The sequence below is a fragment of the Nicotiana attenuata genome, chromosome 8 (genome assembly GCF_001879085.1).
Source record: "Nicotiana attenuata strain UT chromosome 8, NIATTr2, whole genome shotgun sequence".
NCBI lineage: Eukaryota > Viridiplantae > Streptophyta > Magnoliopsida > Solanales > Solanaceae > Nicotiana > Nicotiana attenuata.
In genome coordinates this window covers 13810055-13825407 of record NC_031996.1, presented here as the reverse complement: position 1 = coordinate 13825407, position 15353 = coordinate 13810055, and the positions used below count along the sequence as shown (strand labels likewise).

The following is a 15353-nucleotide window of genomic DNA, read 5'->3' as shown; positions in this document are numbered from 1 at the left end:
TATATATATATATGGATTACTAAATAAGTCTTAATCCATTGGGGTGGCCCATTTAATTGGGTTAAAATGATGAGCCCACTTCATTAAGCCCAAGATGTCGTCTTCATAGAGGCCCAGTTTGGTGCCACATGTCAAATGATGTGGCATGCCAAGTCACACAGAAGAGCCAATGGGATCATGCCACGTGTCAAAATGACGAGGCATGCCAAGTCACATTAAAAGGCAAATAAAACTGTGACACGTGTGCAGGCGACATGTTCTGGGCAATCAAATGCGGCCTTGTCACACTTCAATTTGATTGGTCGGAAAGAGTTTATTCTTATTATAACTCGTCCCTCCCACATCTATAAATAGGGGTCTTCATAACCCAAAAAAGACACCAGAAGTTATAACAAGAAGCAAGAGAGAGCTCGTGGATCAAACGCCGCAAATTTCTCTACAAGTTTCAAGCTTCAATCAATCAAGTTCAAGCTCAAGAAATCAAGTTCAAGCTTAACAACGAAGAACAAATCAAGATTCAAGGAGTACGAGTTCAAATCAAAGTTCGTGCTAGTTGAATTTAAGATTATCGTTTGTGACAACAAATATAGGTTCAAGATCAAGCTCAAAGACCCTCGAATTTATATTGGAAAAGTAGAATCAGAGAAACCATAGAGATTGTAACACCCAAATATATGATATAAAATACTACGATTATTGCAATATTTTTCGGTCTCGATTATTTTCTTGAGGCAAATTTCACTACTAGAAAACTACCTAAAACCGTCCAGAAATACCGATCGAAATCGGTCGAAATTCTGAAAAAATCGACCGATTTCCGACCGACTTTAATCGGTCGAAAATATGTTGGTCGGTAAAAAATAGCGACCGAAGTCGGTCGCAATTTCCGACCGATTTAGGTCGGTAAATTAATTTTTACAAACGACCCAAAAAAAAATCTGCCGTAAAAACCGACCGAAGTCAGTCGGTATTTTTAATTATGCAATTAAAAAATATACTGTCTGGGACTCGAACCAGGGTCTGTACTGTAACATGATACTATTCTACCACTAGACTATTGGTATTTTTTGGTTTAAGACTTTCTTTGAATTTATTTGTACTCCTTAATTTCATTTTCGCGCGAAAATAACCGATTGATTTTAGTCGATTTTATTAAAAATATAAAATTACCGGCCTATCGGTCGGTTTTTTAAAATGACTGACTGAAATAACCGACCGATTTCGGTCGGTTTTTTGAATATTAGTTTTAATTTATTTTATATGAAAAACAGACCGATTTCGGTCGGTTTCTTAAAAAATAAATTTCGCGGGATTCTAAAATAGTTTTTCGCATTTTTGCGCAAAAAAAAAACCGACCGAAATTGGTCGATTTCGTAAAATAATAAATTAAAAAATAATTTTAGAAAACCGACCAACTTCGATCGATTTTCGATCGACTTTTTTACCGACCGAAGTCGGTTGGTTGGCCGCGGTCGGTTTTGACCGAATTTCTTAGTAGTGTTTATTATCTATATATATATATATATATATATATATATATATATATATATGTTTGAGTCACCCCTGCCATTGTCCTGTCTATTATAGTACGTAGTTAGTTATCATCTTATGTGGGAGGAAAACAGATCATCATTTATTTATAGAAAAAAGTTACAAAGAGAAAGGTAAACAAATAAGAAAGCTAACCTGGTTGACTGTTTATCTGCGACTATGGATCAGCTCTTGTATGGGGGCAGCTCAAGGGGAAGCGAAGCATTTGCTGTAAGTCTCAAAATTTTGAGGCCTCTAAAGATTTTAAATAGTGAATTTTAAGATTTTGTTTTTCCTTTAGACATTTTAAAATTTATTGGAAAAAGTATAAATCTTTATAAGAAAGAAAGAAAGACTAATTTCTAATTATAGAAATATTTTAGAACTGTGAATTAAACTAATTGAATTTTCATATTATTAAATAATTTTTTTTACAACAAGATCCAAAGTAATGTATTGCAAGCACATGGCTAACATCGTATTAACTTGAGTTATCATTAAATATTAACAAAAAAGAAAGGCATTAGTAATTTTTGGAAAAAGATAAAACTAAAAAACATATTATTCATCCAAATTTCAATTTGAAATTCTTTTAGTTAACCCTGAATGAGGATATATCCGTGAGAAATCTTATTAGATTTTATTAGATATGATATAAATCCAAATGGGACACAAAAAGAACTGAATATTAAATCGTATGAGATAATAAATTTTATTGAGCTACTCTTGCTCCTCCGTGAGTCTGAGCACCAACTCCCAATCTTCATGCTCTAGTTTTAGCGTCCTCTTATCAAGCACTTAGCACAGTGCTTGAATTTTTCTCTTTGCTATATTTCACGTCACATCGGTAGTAACGACGGAGCAGAAACAGAAGCCGACATCGGCGAAGCAAAATCAGAAGGTGGCGGCAGTTGTGCAAGAGCAGAAGCCAGAAGGTGGCAGCAGCGGAGCAGAAACAGAACGTGCTTTCATTATTCGAGCATATATGCCGAATTTTTTTTCTTGGTCTGTTGATGTCATTTTGACTTGTTAATCGATATTATATTATTTCCTATCATTAATTGTAATTTCACCTGAAATTTATACAAGAAAGACGAGATGATGCTTTTTAGTTCGGTCTCTGTTCCACTTTATGTGACATATAATTTAAGAGTATGAAGGTCCAACTAACTAATTTTAGGTATAAAATTATGTAAGGTACTACACTTTACAATAATTAACAATTTAAAATATTTAAAATTTACATCTAAATTTAAGGGCAGCATACTGTGATTACCACTTTTCCGTATTCAAATTCTTCTTTCCCATTTCTCACTCTTCTCCATTATTTAAATCATTTTACCATCTTTAATTTTTTATGTTGTCAATTATTTTTTTTATGGCACCCTTCATACTGTCAAGTGATCCTCATAAATCACGGAAAGATCTTGAATTTGGGTAAAGATGTCAAAGATTAGTGATATATCTAAAGTATAGATGATTTTTTCTCGTGCTTTGCACGGGCCCAACAAATTAAATTTAGTGGCAATTCTTTGTCTTGGACTTGTTAATTTTGCTTGTTGTTAATACATTATATTGCTTTCTCGACTAAAAGCTAAGTACCTCATTTGACTGTATGTACAAGTTACTGTAATACCTTTCTAAAATTCTGCATTAGAAATACAATGTTAGTTGTTCAAAATTTGTATAAAACTCATCATTATATTATTCACTTGTTATAAAATCAAGAAAAATCAGGAAAGATTGCTTGAAATAAAAATAAATATTTGAAAAATTATAATTCTAAACCCACGTCATTGTCACTTTATCTTTCTAGAAACTTATATGTATATTCAAATTAAATGGACATCAACCTTTGAAAATCTAAATAAAACCTCCAAGTATCTCAAGATTTGTCTTAATGCCATTGAGGAAACAAAACAGATATATTAGAAATTAAATAAACAAAATACAGTGAATATTCATTGTCTCGCTCAAATAATGTATTTTGTAATAATTTATATCACATTGTAAAGTTACTAAGTTGAATAAAAAATCGTTTAGTTTTAACCATCTTTATGCCACCTCATTGAAACGTCGTTTTCCCCAAAAATACTCCATTCCTTCGAAAATTTCAATCCCACTTAATGTCTAAGGCCATCTCCAACCCTTGCCTCCATTTTCTCCTCCAAAATGGAGTAAACTCCAAAACAGGGTAAAGTTACTCCAACCATTACTCCAGTTTTTAATCCAAAAAAGAATATTTCATTTATATTCTTCTCTCTCTTCAATGTTATATTATTATTTAAATTTTAGCAACATCTAATATTTTATATTTGCACCATTCATTTTTTGAGATGATTATATATTTTTGTACAATTATAACTTATAATAAAATTAACTTACAATTTTACATAAAAATAATAAATGCATGAAAATTAATTTATCAAAATTATACGCTAAAGTTAAGATATAAAATTAACATTATAAAGATATTACATAAACATAATTAAGTATATATAAAGAGATACATTGAAAAGGTTAAATAATAAAAATAATAATAAAGTAAGGATGAATAGTAATGGAGGAGATGAATAGTGCTACTCCAAATTTGGAGTAACACTATTCATCCCTCATTTTGGAAAAATGGGGGAGCATTGGAGCTACATTTTAGCAAAAAAGAGCTGCATTTTGGAGAAATGGGGAGGGTTGGAGATGCCCTAAGAGTCTAAGAAATGAATTTTGATTAAAAAAAATTAGTAGTAAGAATATAAATTTGAAACAAAGATTTTGCCTTATTTTTTCAGAAAAAACTTTTCTGTTCTAAAACGAATTACATATTTATATCTTTCTACAATCAAAAATAATTTTAAGTATAAATTTGTAAATTATTCATAATTTGTAGTCACAAAGCTATCAATGACTTGTTTAAAATCACAAGATTCAAAAAAAAAAAAAATTCTTTTTAAATTTCATCTTTAGTCAAAAAGACAAATTGCAACGGAAAAGAATGCCATGGTTAAATCATCTTGAGTATCTAAATTTACTTGTTGAGATTAAGGAACCAAAATAGATGAATAAATTCATTAAATATGGAAAAAAAAAAAATCATAACGTTCTCTTTTCTCTGTCAAAAGTGAATCTCTTCAAGAACATTTATTAGTTTCAAAAAGTGTGCAGTACTATTTTCTCCAGGAAGATGGCTGGAGTTCAATGCTACTCCCCCCGATTTACAAACCAATTTGCTTTTTTATTTTGGTTTAAAATAAGTATCCATTTATATAATCAAGAAAATATTCAATTTGTTTTTTCAAAATAACCCTTATGTACATATTCCTAAAAAGTCATTTACTGCTCACATTTGAGAAGCGCTACTATAATTATTGTGGAAATTCAATTTATTTTTTCAAAATTACCTTTATGTCAAATGATGTCCTTTTTTTTTCCTTATGGAAGGTTACAACTATTTTCGAGTTTTTCAGTAATTTATGTATGTAGCCGCTTACATTGAAGACACGTTGACAATTACATTGAAACGTATGATTTATGATCCCATGAAACAATCATATATCATAGAAATTTTTCAGATGTCAGATAATATACATCATTCTAGATGGGTTGCAGTACTATTTGCCAATACAAAATTTACCAAAAATGTTGGACAATATTTCTTCAGAAATATCTTCTCCACTTATTTGTCCAAGTGCCAAAGCAGCTTCCCTTAGGTCTATTGTCCAGAAATCAAGGGGTATATCTTCCTGAATTGATGATTTTAACCTCACGAAAGCCTCCTTGGTTCGAATAAGCTGCTCACATTGTCTCTGGAAATTATTAAACCAAAAAGCAGCTCTCGTTTAGCTAAGAATTGCATTTTTAGTGAAGCCATGAAAGACTTTAAACAAAGGATAAGCTGCCTAAAATGATGATTTCGTAGAAGACGATAAACAAATAAAAAAGAGTAGTACTCAAAAAAATAAAAGCACAGTACTTATAGTGAAGAGTAAAGACACAATACTCTAGCTCGCAGTGACATCATTACCCAAACAATAACCTTTTGACAATAGGCAGAAAGGGGCAAATAGAGACTTCTACCAAAATTTGGAACGCAACAAAAGTCTACGGCTACAAAAGTTGGTCTCGTAGACTATAAATAATAGATTTCCCAAGCAATTCCAAGTTTCTTAGTAGGCCAGTTCGGTTGGACATTTGACAAGACGCTTGGAGGCAAACTGAAATTGCTGAGCCTAGGATTGAAGACTGCAGACTAAAATGGTCACACCAACACCTAATGTGTGAAGATATTGATATAAGATCTAGAACTAATACGGTTCCTGTCTATGTTGGTTTAAACTTAGTCGGAGGAACAAGCATCACCATTCATTTTTAAAAGTTACAAGGAGAAAGATAGAAATAAGAAAGATCTTCTGCAATGACAGATGAATTTAGAATAGATGCGAGAAATATTAAGTGACAAGCAGTTTGATAACTTCGCAAAGAATCAACGGAACCTATCTATGCGTAACCTTTGTGTTTAAGACAGGATATGGATAAACATGTAAACAAGACGATTTTTCAGTTACTAACTCTCATTTCATCATTCAATTGTCCTCTCATCCCCTATTCTCCTTTAGGGTACAAAAGCTAGATGGTAGAATATTACTACAGGAAGGGAATGAGAACAATTTGATTTCTTTTCAAGGATCGGATCTGAAGATTACTTTTACTTTTTACTTACGATTTCACTCCTGACATAATGTTCAAAAATCATACGCAGATTCACATCAGAGGTATCTAGCAACAAATCAGCATTCTCCTCTTTCCTTTTACATAGAATTAAGCCATTTTCTATTAATACTATTTTACTAGCACAAGTCTATGTAACAAACTACTAACAATGTCAGTACACAGCTCTAATTTATGCATTCAGAGGGAGAAAAAGAAGATCAGGAAGCTAACCTGGTTGACTGTCCATCTGCGACCACCAACAGGGATCTTATTGAGACCCATAATTTCTATTATTGCTGCCTCAAGTTCTTGAATCCCTTGACCATTGACAGCACATGTTGGAATGTGCTTGTTGAAGGAGAAGCCGCATGTATTGACCCATTCATAAGAGTCGGAGGGAGCGCAGTCTATTTTGTTGATTACCAGAATCAGTGGAGAGCTACATCCAGCTGCGGTCTGAAACTATAGGAATAAACTTAATCTCAAATGTGTCTCCTAATACCAGAAAACAATAACAGAGCTGCAGAAACAAGAATCAACTGCAGCTCTCTAACGGTAACAGAAAACAAAAGCTAGGTCATTCCTCATTACAGAGACTTTCTTCTATAAGTTCCATGATAAAGGAGAGAGTAAAGTTCCATGTTGGCTGCATAATATAGAGCACACCAACTTCCAGCAGTTGAAAAAGAAAATTTTGTTAGACTTACTTCGACAAAATCAATAAATGGAAACCAATGATAACAAGACAAAATAAAGCAAGAATATTTTTTTCAACTTAACGTAAAACAGATTATAAAAGTTCGTAGATCAGGTAAGAAACAAGTATTTCATATTCAAAGTTATACATGAATGGAATAGCTTATAAACCTGATTCCTTTGGATTCTCTCAAGGAGCTGTGTATCCTCCAGAGTCCATCCCTCTGCTGCACTTATGGTCATTATTACGACATCAGCATTTCTAGCAACAGCTTCAGATCTTTCCACACCTGTGAACAGAATGCTACGAGAATCAAATAAAATAAAAACTCAACACAGGTAGCATGTCATATTTCATGGACATAAGAAAAAGAGACTAGGAAAAGGAAACAATATCATTAATTGGGTTCAACAAATGTAGTGCTGAGGTACCATAACAGGGACCATCATTGGGTGACGACTACATTCACCAAGAACTTTGACCGGAGGTTCAACAGAAAATGTTTATTAAGGGCCAATGATAACTCTGACCAAGTGTTACAGTCTGGACTCTTCATATAATTAACTAATATATGACTCTTTCGAGACACAATTACGAGCAAACTCTTAAAATGAAGCTATGTTTCCTATCTAAATGCTAAATTCCACAAGTTAGATTAGAAAACCAATGTAGCAATGAGAGAAATACACTTGATAAAGGTTATAAGAACTATTGACCGTCTGACTCTGAAATAGACGGTAGACCCCAAAAGCAACAAAAAAGAAGAACCATATTTTTCACGAACACTTAATCTGTGTATAAGGAGCTGCCAAATTGCCCTTCAAAGATAAATAGAATCTGGTTCATTAATAATTTTATCTGTTCAATGACCAAAAGTTTCAACAGGTAAGAAAATGGCAGGTTTCAGTCAACGGAGAAGATATAAACATGGCAAACAGAAAGGTCTTACCAATTTTTTCCACAACATCATCAGTCTCCCTGATTCCTGCTGTATCAAGAAGTGTAACAGGAACACCACGGACAGAAACATTGGCTTCTACAACATCCCGCGTAGTACCAGCAATATTTGTAACTATTGCTCTATCAGTCTGCACGCTAATATAAGGCACGTGATTAGAAATGAATGCCAGAAAGATAATAACACAGGAAGCAGGACACTTTAAACTAGATTAATTCTAAAGAATGAGGATGCGGCTTAATATGACATTTTATTTTTTGAGAAAAATATTTGTCCTGAAAAACATTTTATGAAGTTTTTTGGCCTTGTTACTACTAGAAGTAGCAGCAGTAGTAGTAGGGCTTTGATAGAGTAAAGATATACAATCATGTTTATATGTTCAAGAAGCAACTGGAACGCAATACGAGTTAAAATACTTGTAGAGGAAAATGACTAACACAAGTTATTTCATTTTATGCGACAAATTAAGGGAGAACCAATTATATATAAGGGGATTGAAATGGCTCATTATTTTTTTTTACACCATCTTATAGGTGTAGGTTTGGGAAGAAGTTCTGAACTGTGGCTTGTAGATAAACTCATCATGATCAACTGAAACTAGCACAGCCTATTGCTGGCTAAATGTATATAATTTAGATTGTGAAACTAGCGATTCAACCACTATGTATACTTTCTGTACCAAAAGGAGCAAATTGTCTATGGCAATATGAAGCAAGGTGATGAAAGAGTTCTTCAATTGATCCCTGGAAATGTCTCAAGTAGAGGTAATGGTGCAAGTCACATCCTGCGCAAATTATAAAAAAAGAGAGCTGGCCATTGCATGGAACCTCTCTTAGTATGTGTCTCCAGTTACAGTCTTACAGATGGGATTTCTACTTACAGGTATACATTTTGTTTCAGATTTAGTTGCTGTTTCAAGAGTCTATGCCACTGTTAAGAGAAGTACTGATAACTAATCAGGAAAATAATCAAGTAAAAGGATGAGATGGTAAATAATGGATATAATTTTGGAACATACTTTGCTCCATGCATTAAGAAGGCTTGATTTCCCAACATTTGGTCGACCAATAATTGCAATCTGCAAGATATTCATTAAAAATCATGTTATCTTAATTATCAGTTGAAAGCAGGGTAAAAAGGCCATTCTTTGGATGCCAGCTAAAAAGCTAGATGTGCTTTAAGCTATTCTCAAATTCTATGATAAATTTAAGACATGTGTCCTTTGTTTCTTTCTCCTTTTCGCTTTTAATAATTAGTTCCTAGAGACAACATCCACTAGCCTTGAATAAGAACTTGGTCAGTATTAGTGCAATATAAAACCTGTAGTCCTGACTGCAGAAGCTTGTCATAGTTGGCAGTTTCCAGTGCATCATCCAGATCATGCAGCATCCCATATATTTTGTTCATAATAAGATTTAGATCAATGGGTGGCATCTCATCGTCGAAATCAAGACGAGCCTCAATTTCAGTTAGCAACTCGATGCACTGTGTTCTTAGTGATTTGACCAAAGAAGAAAAACCCCCCTGACAAAAGGAACACATTGTTCAGCATCATTCCCTAGCACTAAGATAAAAGGCAAAAAAAAATATAGTGCTGAATTTATTCTTTATTGATTTATAGAAGGGTCAACATTCTTTTCCTTTAAAGGGGGTCAAAAACTCTTTTAATTAGAAAGTGATTTTATACAGCTGAGCACCTCGATTCCTGCCAATGCAGCATCTGCAGCAGCCACTGACTTGGCCGATATTAACTTTTCCACATTCTCAGCTTGAGAGAGATCCAAACGACCATTTAAAAAGGCGCGGAGAGTGAACTCGCCTAGTAAAAGTGAGAACATAAAAAGAGGTGAGTTGGAGCAGAAAGATTCTCACCTCTTCTATCGCTGCACAGTAAAAGGTGACAGTTGCTGTGTAATATAGCCTAGTAACTAAAGCTTTATGAATGCAATGAAACTATACAATGATGTACAGACAAATGGATCTTCATAACAGTTTTCAATCTATAGAAACCAACTCTTCCCAAAGACTTAGCTGCTGCAGGTTTAGACATTAAAACAGTCAATTAAAGAATATAAGGATGATGCTAACCGGGCTCCGCGAGCCTCGCACCAGCCTCCAAACAAGCCCTCAAAACACGTTGAAGACACACTTCACTTCCATGACACTGAAGCTCAACCACATCTTCTCTAGTGTATGACTTTGGGGCCAGCATAGGAATCACTAGAACCTGAGCAAGAAAAATATTCAAACTATTGACTCCAAGAAAATATTCATACATACAGTTTCAGACCACTATTCACAATGGCATTAACTTGGATGAATTTTTTTTTCCTAGAGTCCGGACATCTATTAGCACATTGACCACCTTGCTTCCTACTTATCCCTTCTTTCTTACATCAAAATCTAGAAAACAATGCACCTAGCCCATATGCAATATAACATCATGTACGAAAGATTGCATAAATTCCATACGTTGGTGCTTTCTTTCCCCAATTTTTCTCTCTCAAGTAATGGATAAATGATAAACTTGTTCAGAAATAAAAATAGAAGGACGATCATACAAGCGCAGCAAAATTTGCATATATATTCTAAAAATTGGTGCCTCTTTTTCCTCCATTTGTTTTCTCTTAAATAATGCACAAATGATAAATTCAAAATAACTTTGAGACAAGCACAAACAGATGATACTATTGCATTTGGGCTCTAACCAACCACATAATTTGAAAAGGGGCACTAAGACACCCTCGATTTCCCTTCTCCTCCCCCACCGCCCACCCAAAAAGAAAAGATTCACCCAAGCGAGTCCCAAATTTCAGTAAGGTTTTCCTTTTAATAAAAGCAGAGGCAAATGAATGTCATTAGAGGCATTCATTACCAAGCTCCTTAACTATGATCAAATTTTCATAAATTCTTTCCTCAACACCTGTTCTACGCATGGAATTCATTCAGTAATTTTATGATAAAGAACTAGACAATATATTGAAAATCTAAAAATTTAGATAATTGCCTATGTGCCAAATTTATCAATAAAAAAGTATGTCTATGATGCGTAATACATTTAACAAGCTAAAAAAAGAACATGTACAGGTACACGTACTTTATTTATCACATACACCTGACATGGATTTCCATCGGAACCTATAGTTGGGCATCCAAAATGTGAGTTGAAGACACAACCGAACTTAATTCCAAGCAATATATAGACTACGCAAGATTACCAACTTATAAAACATTGAATACTTTACTATCTCTTTATTTCTTCAAAGTAAAGGCATAAAACACATTAAGCAGGCCCCAACACCGCGGTTATTAAAAAGAAGAAGAAAAAAGCATGAAAAATATGTAACCAGTAGGAATTTTAATAAGCTATAGAACAGGAAGTTTTGCCCTGAAACACTCACTCGTTTTCATTCTACAGACACCTTTCCCTCACCCTATCTAAGGGGTTATAGAATTAAAAACATACCCAGTTCCCAAAAGATATTAAAATAAGAAGAACAGATAAAAGTACTAGAGATAGTAAGGAGAAGTAGTAACCAGTAAGGGTTAAATTCAGACATGAAGCAAGAGTATCAAATTATACCTCATCAATCACATTCCCATTAGAGTCAGAAACAACACCATACTCTATAACATGGCTCTTAGGCCTCCACTCGGAAGAACTCCTTTTCTTCTTTTTCAACTTGGGATGAAAAACACGACCAACTATAGGAACTGCAGACGGACCAGATAACCGAATAATCCCAACTGCGGCTGCTGGACCACCCAAAGAAGTGACAATAGCAGCAATGGTGCTAGTATTCACAGCTGGGTCAAGAGGGCTCACTGTTCCAGACCCAAATAACCTCTCATCTTGCTTCAGCACCAGAGTACTCTCTGCAATAAATTAAGATTGAAACTTTAGACTAAAAATCAATTATTTCAGCACCACAGTATTCTTAGCAATAAAGAGATTGCACTTTTAGCATTAAAAACCAATTCTTTCAGCACTACAGCATTCTCTATGACAAAAACATTGAAATTTTAGCATAAAAAATTAATTCTTTCAGCACTCACAGTATTCTCAGCAATAAAAAGATTGCATTTTTAGCACTAGACACCAATTCTTTCAGCACTACAGCATTCTTTACAACAAAAGATTTTGAAATTTTAGCATAAAAATCAATTCTTTCAGCACTAGATACTCTCTGCAATAAAAAGATTGAAACTCTAACATTAATAACCACATTTTTCAGCAGTAGAGCACTCTCTGCAATAAAACGAATTTAAAATTTAGCATTAAAACCAATTCTTTCAGCACTACAGCATTGTACAGCAAACTTTTTTTTTTTTTTTTTTTTTTTGAAATTTTAGCATTAAAAGCCAATTCTTTCAGCACCACAGTATTCTCTGCAGTAAAAACATTAAGACTTTAGCATTAAAGCCCAATTTCTTCAGAACTGTAGTGCCCTCTGCAATAAAAAGATCGAAATTTTAGCACTAGAACCCAATTCTTTCAGCACCACAGAGTTCTCTGCAATAGAAAGACTGAAATTTTAAAAACTAATTATTTCAGCAATAGAGTACTATCTGCAATAAAAATATAGAAGCTTTAGCATTAAAAACCAGTTGTTTTAAGCAAATGGGGGAGTGAAGGAAGATGAAAGAAGTCACCTTTAGCAGTAGCATGAGGTTTGGGAGTAGTGGGTTGAGAAGAAGAAGAAAGAGGGAATAGAGAAGAGAAAGTTGAGTGAATTGGGATTGACAATTTTGGGAAGATGGAGGAGGCTATGGGTGGGAGCAAAGGGGAACGTAGGTGGGTAAGGAGATGGCGGAATGCAGGTAGCAAAGCCATAACTGTGGCTTTGGGGTTTTAGAATTTGGGGTTTGCTCAAAACTGATAAACCATTTGTGTTGATGAACTTTCCTATTTCAATCACGTGAGTTGCACGTGACCGAGCAACAATGCCTTTTTTTTTTTTTTTGGTTTCCAACCCGGTATCCCGTAGTCACATTTGAGCCCGACTATTAGCCCGTTTGGCCAAGCTGCAAAAATTAGCTTATTTTGAGAAGTGCTTTTTTTCAAAAGTACTTTTGGTGAGAAGCAGTTTGTGTTTGGCTAATTAGTTTGAAATGCACTTCTGAGCAGCAATTAGTGTTTGGCCAAGCTTTAAAAAAACTGCTTCTAAGTGTATTTTTCACAAAAGTGCTTTTGGAGAGAAGCTACTTTTTTCTGCTTCTCCAAAACTGCTTCTGTTTCTCCTCAAAAGCACTTTTTTTTCCTTTCAGAAGCTTGGCCAAACACTTCAATTTTTGGCCAAACACTTCAATTCACTAACTCACACACAAATCATAATGACCAAAAAATATAATTTTCTAGTACTATTTTCTTATTCCATATTTTTTCGTTTTTTATTCTCAATCTAATAAAAAAAAAATAACCCCAAAATTTTGGCAATTCCATCGATGCTTTTATTTAAGCATTACCATAAATATTTTCTTCTTTCACATTCTGTTACCTATAAATTAATAAATAAATTCTCTTTAATATTATATCTACAATGTAAAGTTTAATACTGAAACTACATGTTGTATTAGTTATACTAAAATTTAAACTAAAAATAGTATTATATCAGTTACTATTAGAGAGATTGTTATCATGATGATTTGAGTATTTCAACTACACATTAAATTAGACATACAAGATTTTATGACTTAAAAAATGACACCTACGGCTCAATTTCTATTCTTCCACAAGTAGTTGCAAATTTGATATTTTCCTTCCTCTTATCTTCCAAAAACCTTATTGGCGAAAGATAGTAGGAATATGATATCGTTATAAACAGTTTAATTGTAAATCAATCTCATTGTATCATATGTTTGATATTTCTCTCGTACCTGTATGGGCTAAAATTGGACCGAGAAAATTTGGTATGAAGAGGCGATTATCACGACAATTACAACTCGGCGTAAGGGGTTTGGCCGATATCAAGCAGTGATTAACGAGAACGAATCATCACGTGGCGCATCTGGGCTGAAGTCAAGTAGCAGGAACGGAATATTCCCCGTGGATATATAGAGTAATAGAAAGAAAGGGTAGGGGGATTCGTTTGGTAGATAAGAACACAATTGTAAGATAAGCACTCAAGAAAAATACAAGGAACCACTTTTAGTAGAGATTCGACCTTTTTATGAATTATGCTATTGTCATTTCCATCAAATCCAAGAAAGTGTGCAATATTCTATAACACTCGTGTCATTCAACATTGTCAGGGAAAAGGATCCTTCACCCTCTTCAATATTAGGTGAATCTTCCCCTCTATTTACATTTATTGTCATTTAATATAGTTATTGTTTATCACTGTTCTTTCACTTACTCTTAACTGCATCATTTAATACCCATTGAATGAAATAGGTTTGAAGGCACTTTCACGTCATTTGTATAAATTTGTTCAGATCTAGAGCTCATTACGTTTAACTAGGATTTATCTATTATTTTCTTGTTTAATTAGTTTAACAAAAGGTTTCATACTTTTTGGTCAAACAATTTGGCGCCGTTTGTGGAGATTTTCTAGTTAAAATTTTAGTTTCCTCTAGATCTATAACATGAAACACACAACATTTCTTTGTGCACACAAGGCTAACATGGCAGGTAACGGAGAGGAAAAGACAAAAGCAATAGCTGGCCTCACTGCTAATCTCCTCCACACCATCAACGAAAACGATGAAACGGAGGGCGAGGACATAACACCCGATGCATCTCCTCGACGAGACGGCTCACCTCTTCCCCATGGCAGCATCACAACATCGCACGGTAAGGGGGCCTCCACATCCACAACGGAAGAGGCACCACCTGCAGTGAAGAAACTGCTCGAGGCGTGGTTGACAAATGCACTGACCGACATTCTTGACAAACCTGCTCAGAGGCTGAATAGAGAAGGCATAGAAGTCCGCGTTGCATCAACGCCAAACGAAAAACACGCCCCCCTGCAACAGGTATTACTCACAATGTTAGTGATGCAGGTAACAACACCCTTATGACCATTTTGAGGAAAATGGAGGAGATAGAGAACGAGAACAAAATGCTCCACAACCAAATGAGAGAGCATCAAGAAAAGATAGACAAAATACCGGGTGCACCAAAGCTTATGCCAAAACGAGACGTTGGCCGGTTCGTGGAGAAGCCATACAGTGATGAGGCGGCGCCACATGCCATACCCAAAACCTTCAAAATACCACCGTATTTGAAAATATATGACGACACGACGGACCCTGGGATCACGTGACCCACTATGTCACTGCAGTAAAAGGCAACGACCTCGCCAAAGAACAAGTGTCATCCATATTGCTGAAAAAATTTGGCGAAACCCTCACCGGGGGAGCACTGACTTGGTATTTGCAGCTGCCCGCACGCTGGATTGAAACATTCAAGGAAATGGCCGATAAGTTTGTAACAGCCCACACCGGAGCAAAAAAGGCGGAGGC

General features: G+C 34.6%; 1 protein-coding gene across 2 annotated transcripts; it reads right to left on the bottom strand.

Moving 5' to 3' along the window:
* LOC109230953 (tRNA modification GTPase MnmE) lies at positions 5035 to 12767 on the bottom strand. 2 transcript variants are annotated; one of them, XM_019396452.1, is made up of 10 exons: positions 12543 to 12767; positions 11473 to 11765; positions 9978 to 10116; positions 9587 to 9708; positions 9210 to 9413; positions 8908 to 8967; positions 7881 to 8019; positions 7102 to 7220; positions 6466 to 6696; positions 5035 to 5330 (listed from the first exon to the last, which is right to left on the bottom strand). In XM_019396452.1, exons 1-10 carry the CDS (start codon positions 12721 to 12723, stop codon positions 5136 to 5138), a joined length of 1683 nt encoding a protein of 560 aa, XP_019251997.1. In that variant the 5' UTR covers positions 12724 to 12767; the 3' UTR covers positions 5035 to 5135. The 2 variants fall into 2 exon arrangements, with proteins under 2 accessions (XP_019251997.1, XP_019251998.1); XM_019396453.1 differs by having other exon boundaries at positions 6466 to 6690.

What these genes read in the sequence shown, in the direction of transcription:
- LOC109230953 (XM_019396452.1), bottom strand. Translation starts at nt 12,723, where the DNA reads ATGGCTTTGCTACCTGCATTCCGCCATCTCCTTACCCACCTACGTTCC. An exon ending in ATGGGAATGTGATTGATGAG is followed by an intron (nt 10,117 to 11,472) that starts GTATAATTTGAT and finishes TTTCTTGCTCAG; the next exon opens with GTTCTAGTGATTCCTATGCT. An exon ending in TGCGAGGCTCGCGGAGCCCG is followed by an intron (nt 9,709 to 9,977) that starts GTTAGCATCATC and finishes CACTTTTACTAG; the next exon opens with GCGAGTTCACTCTCCGCGCC.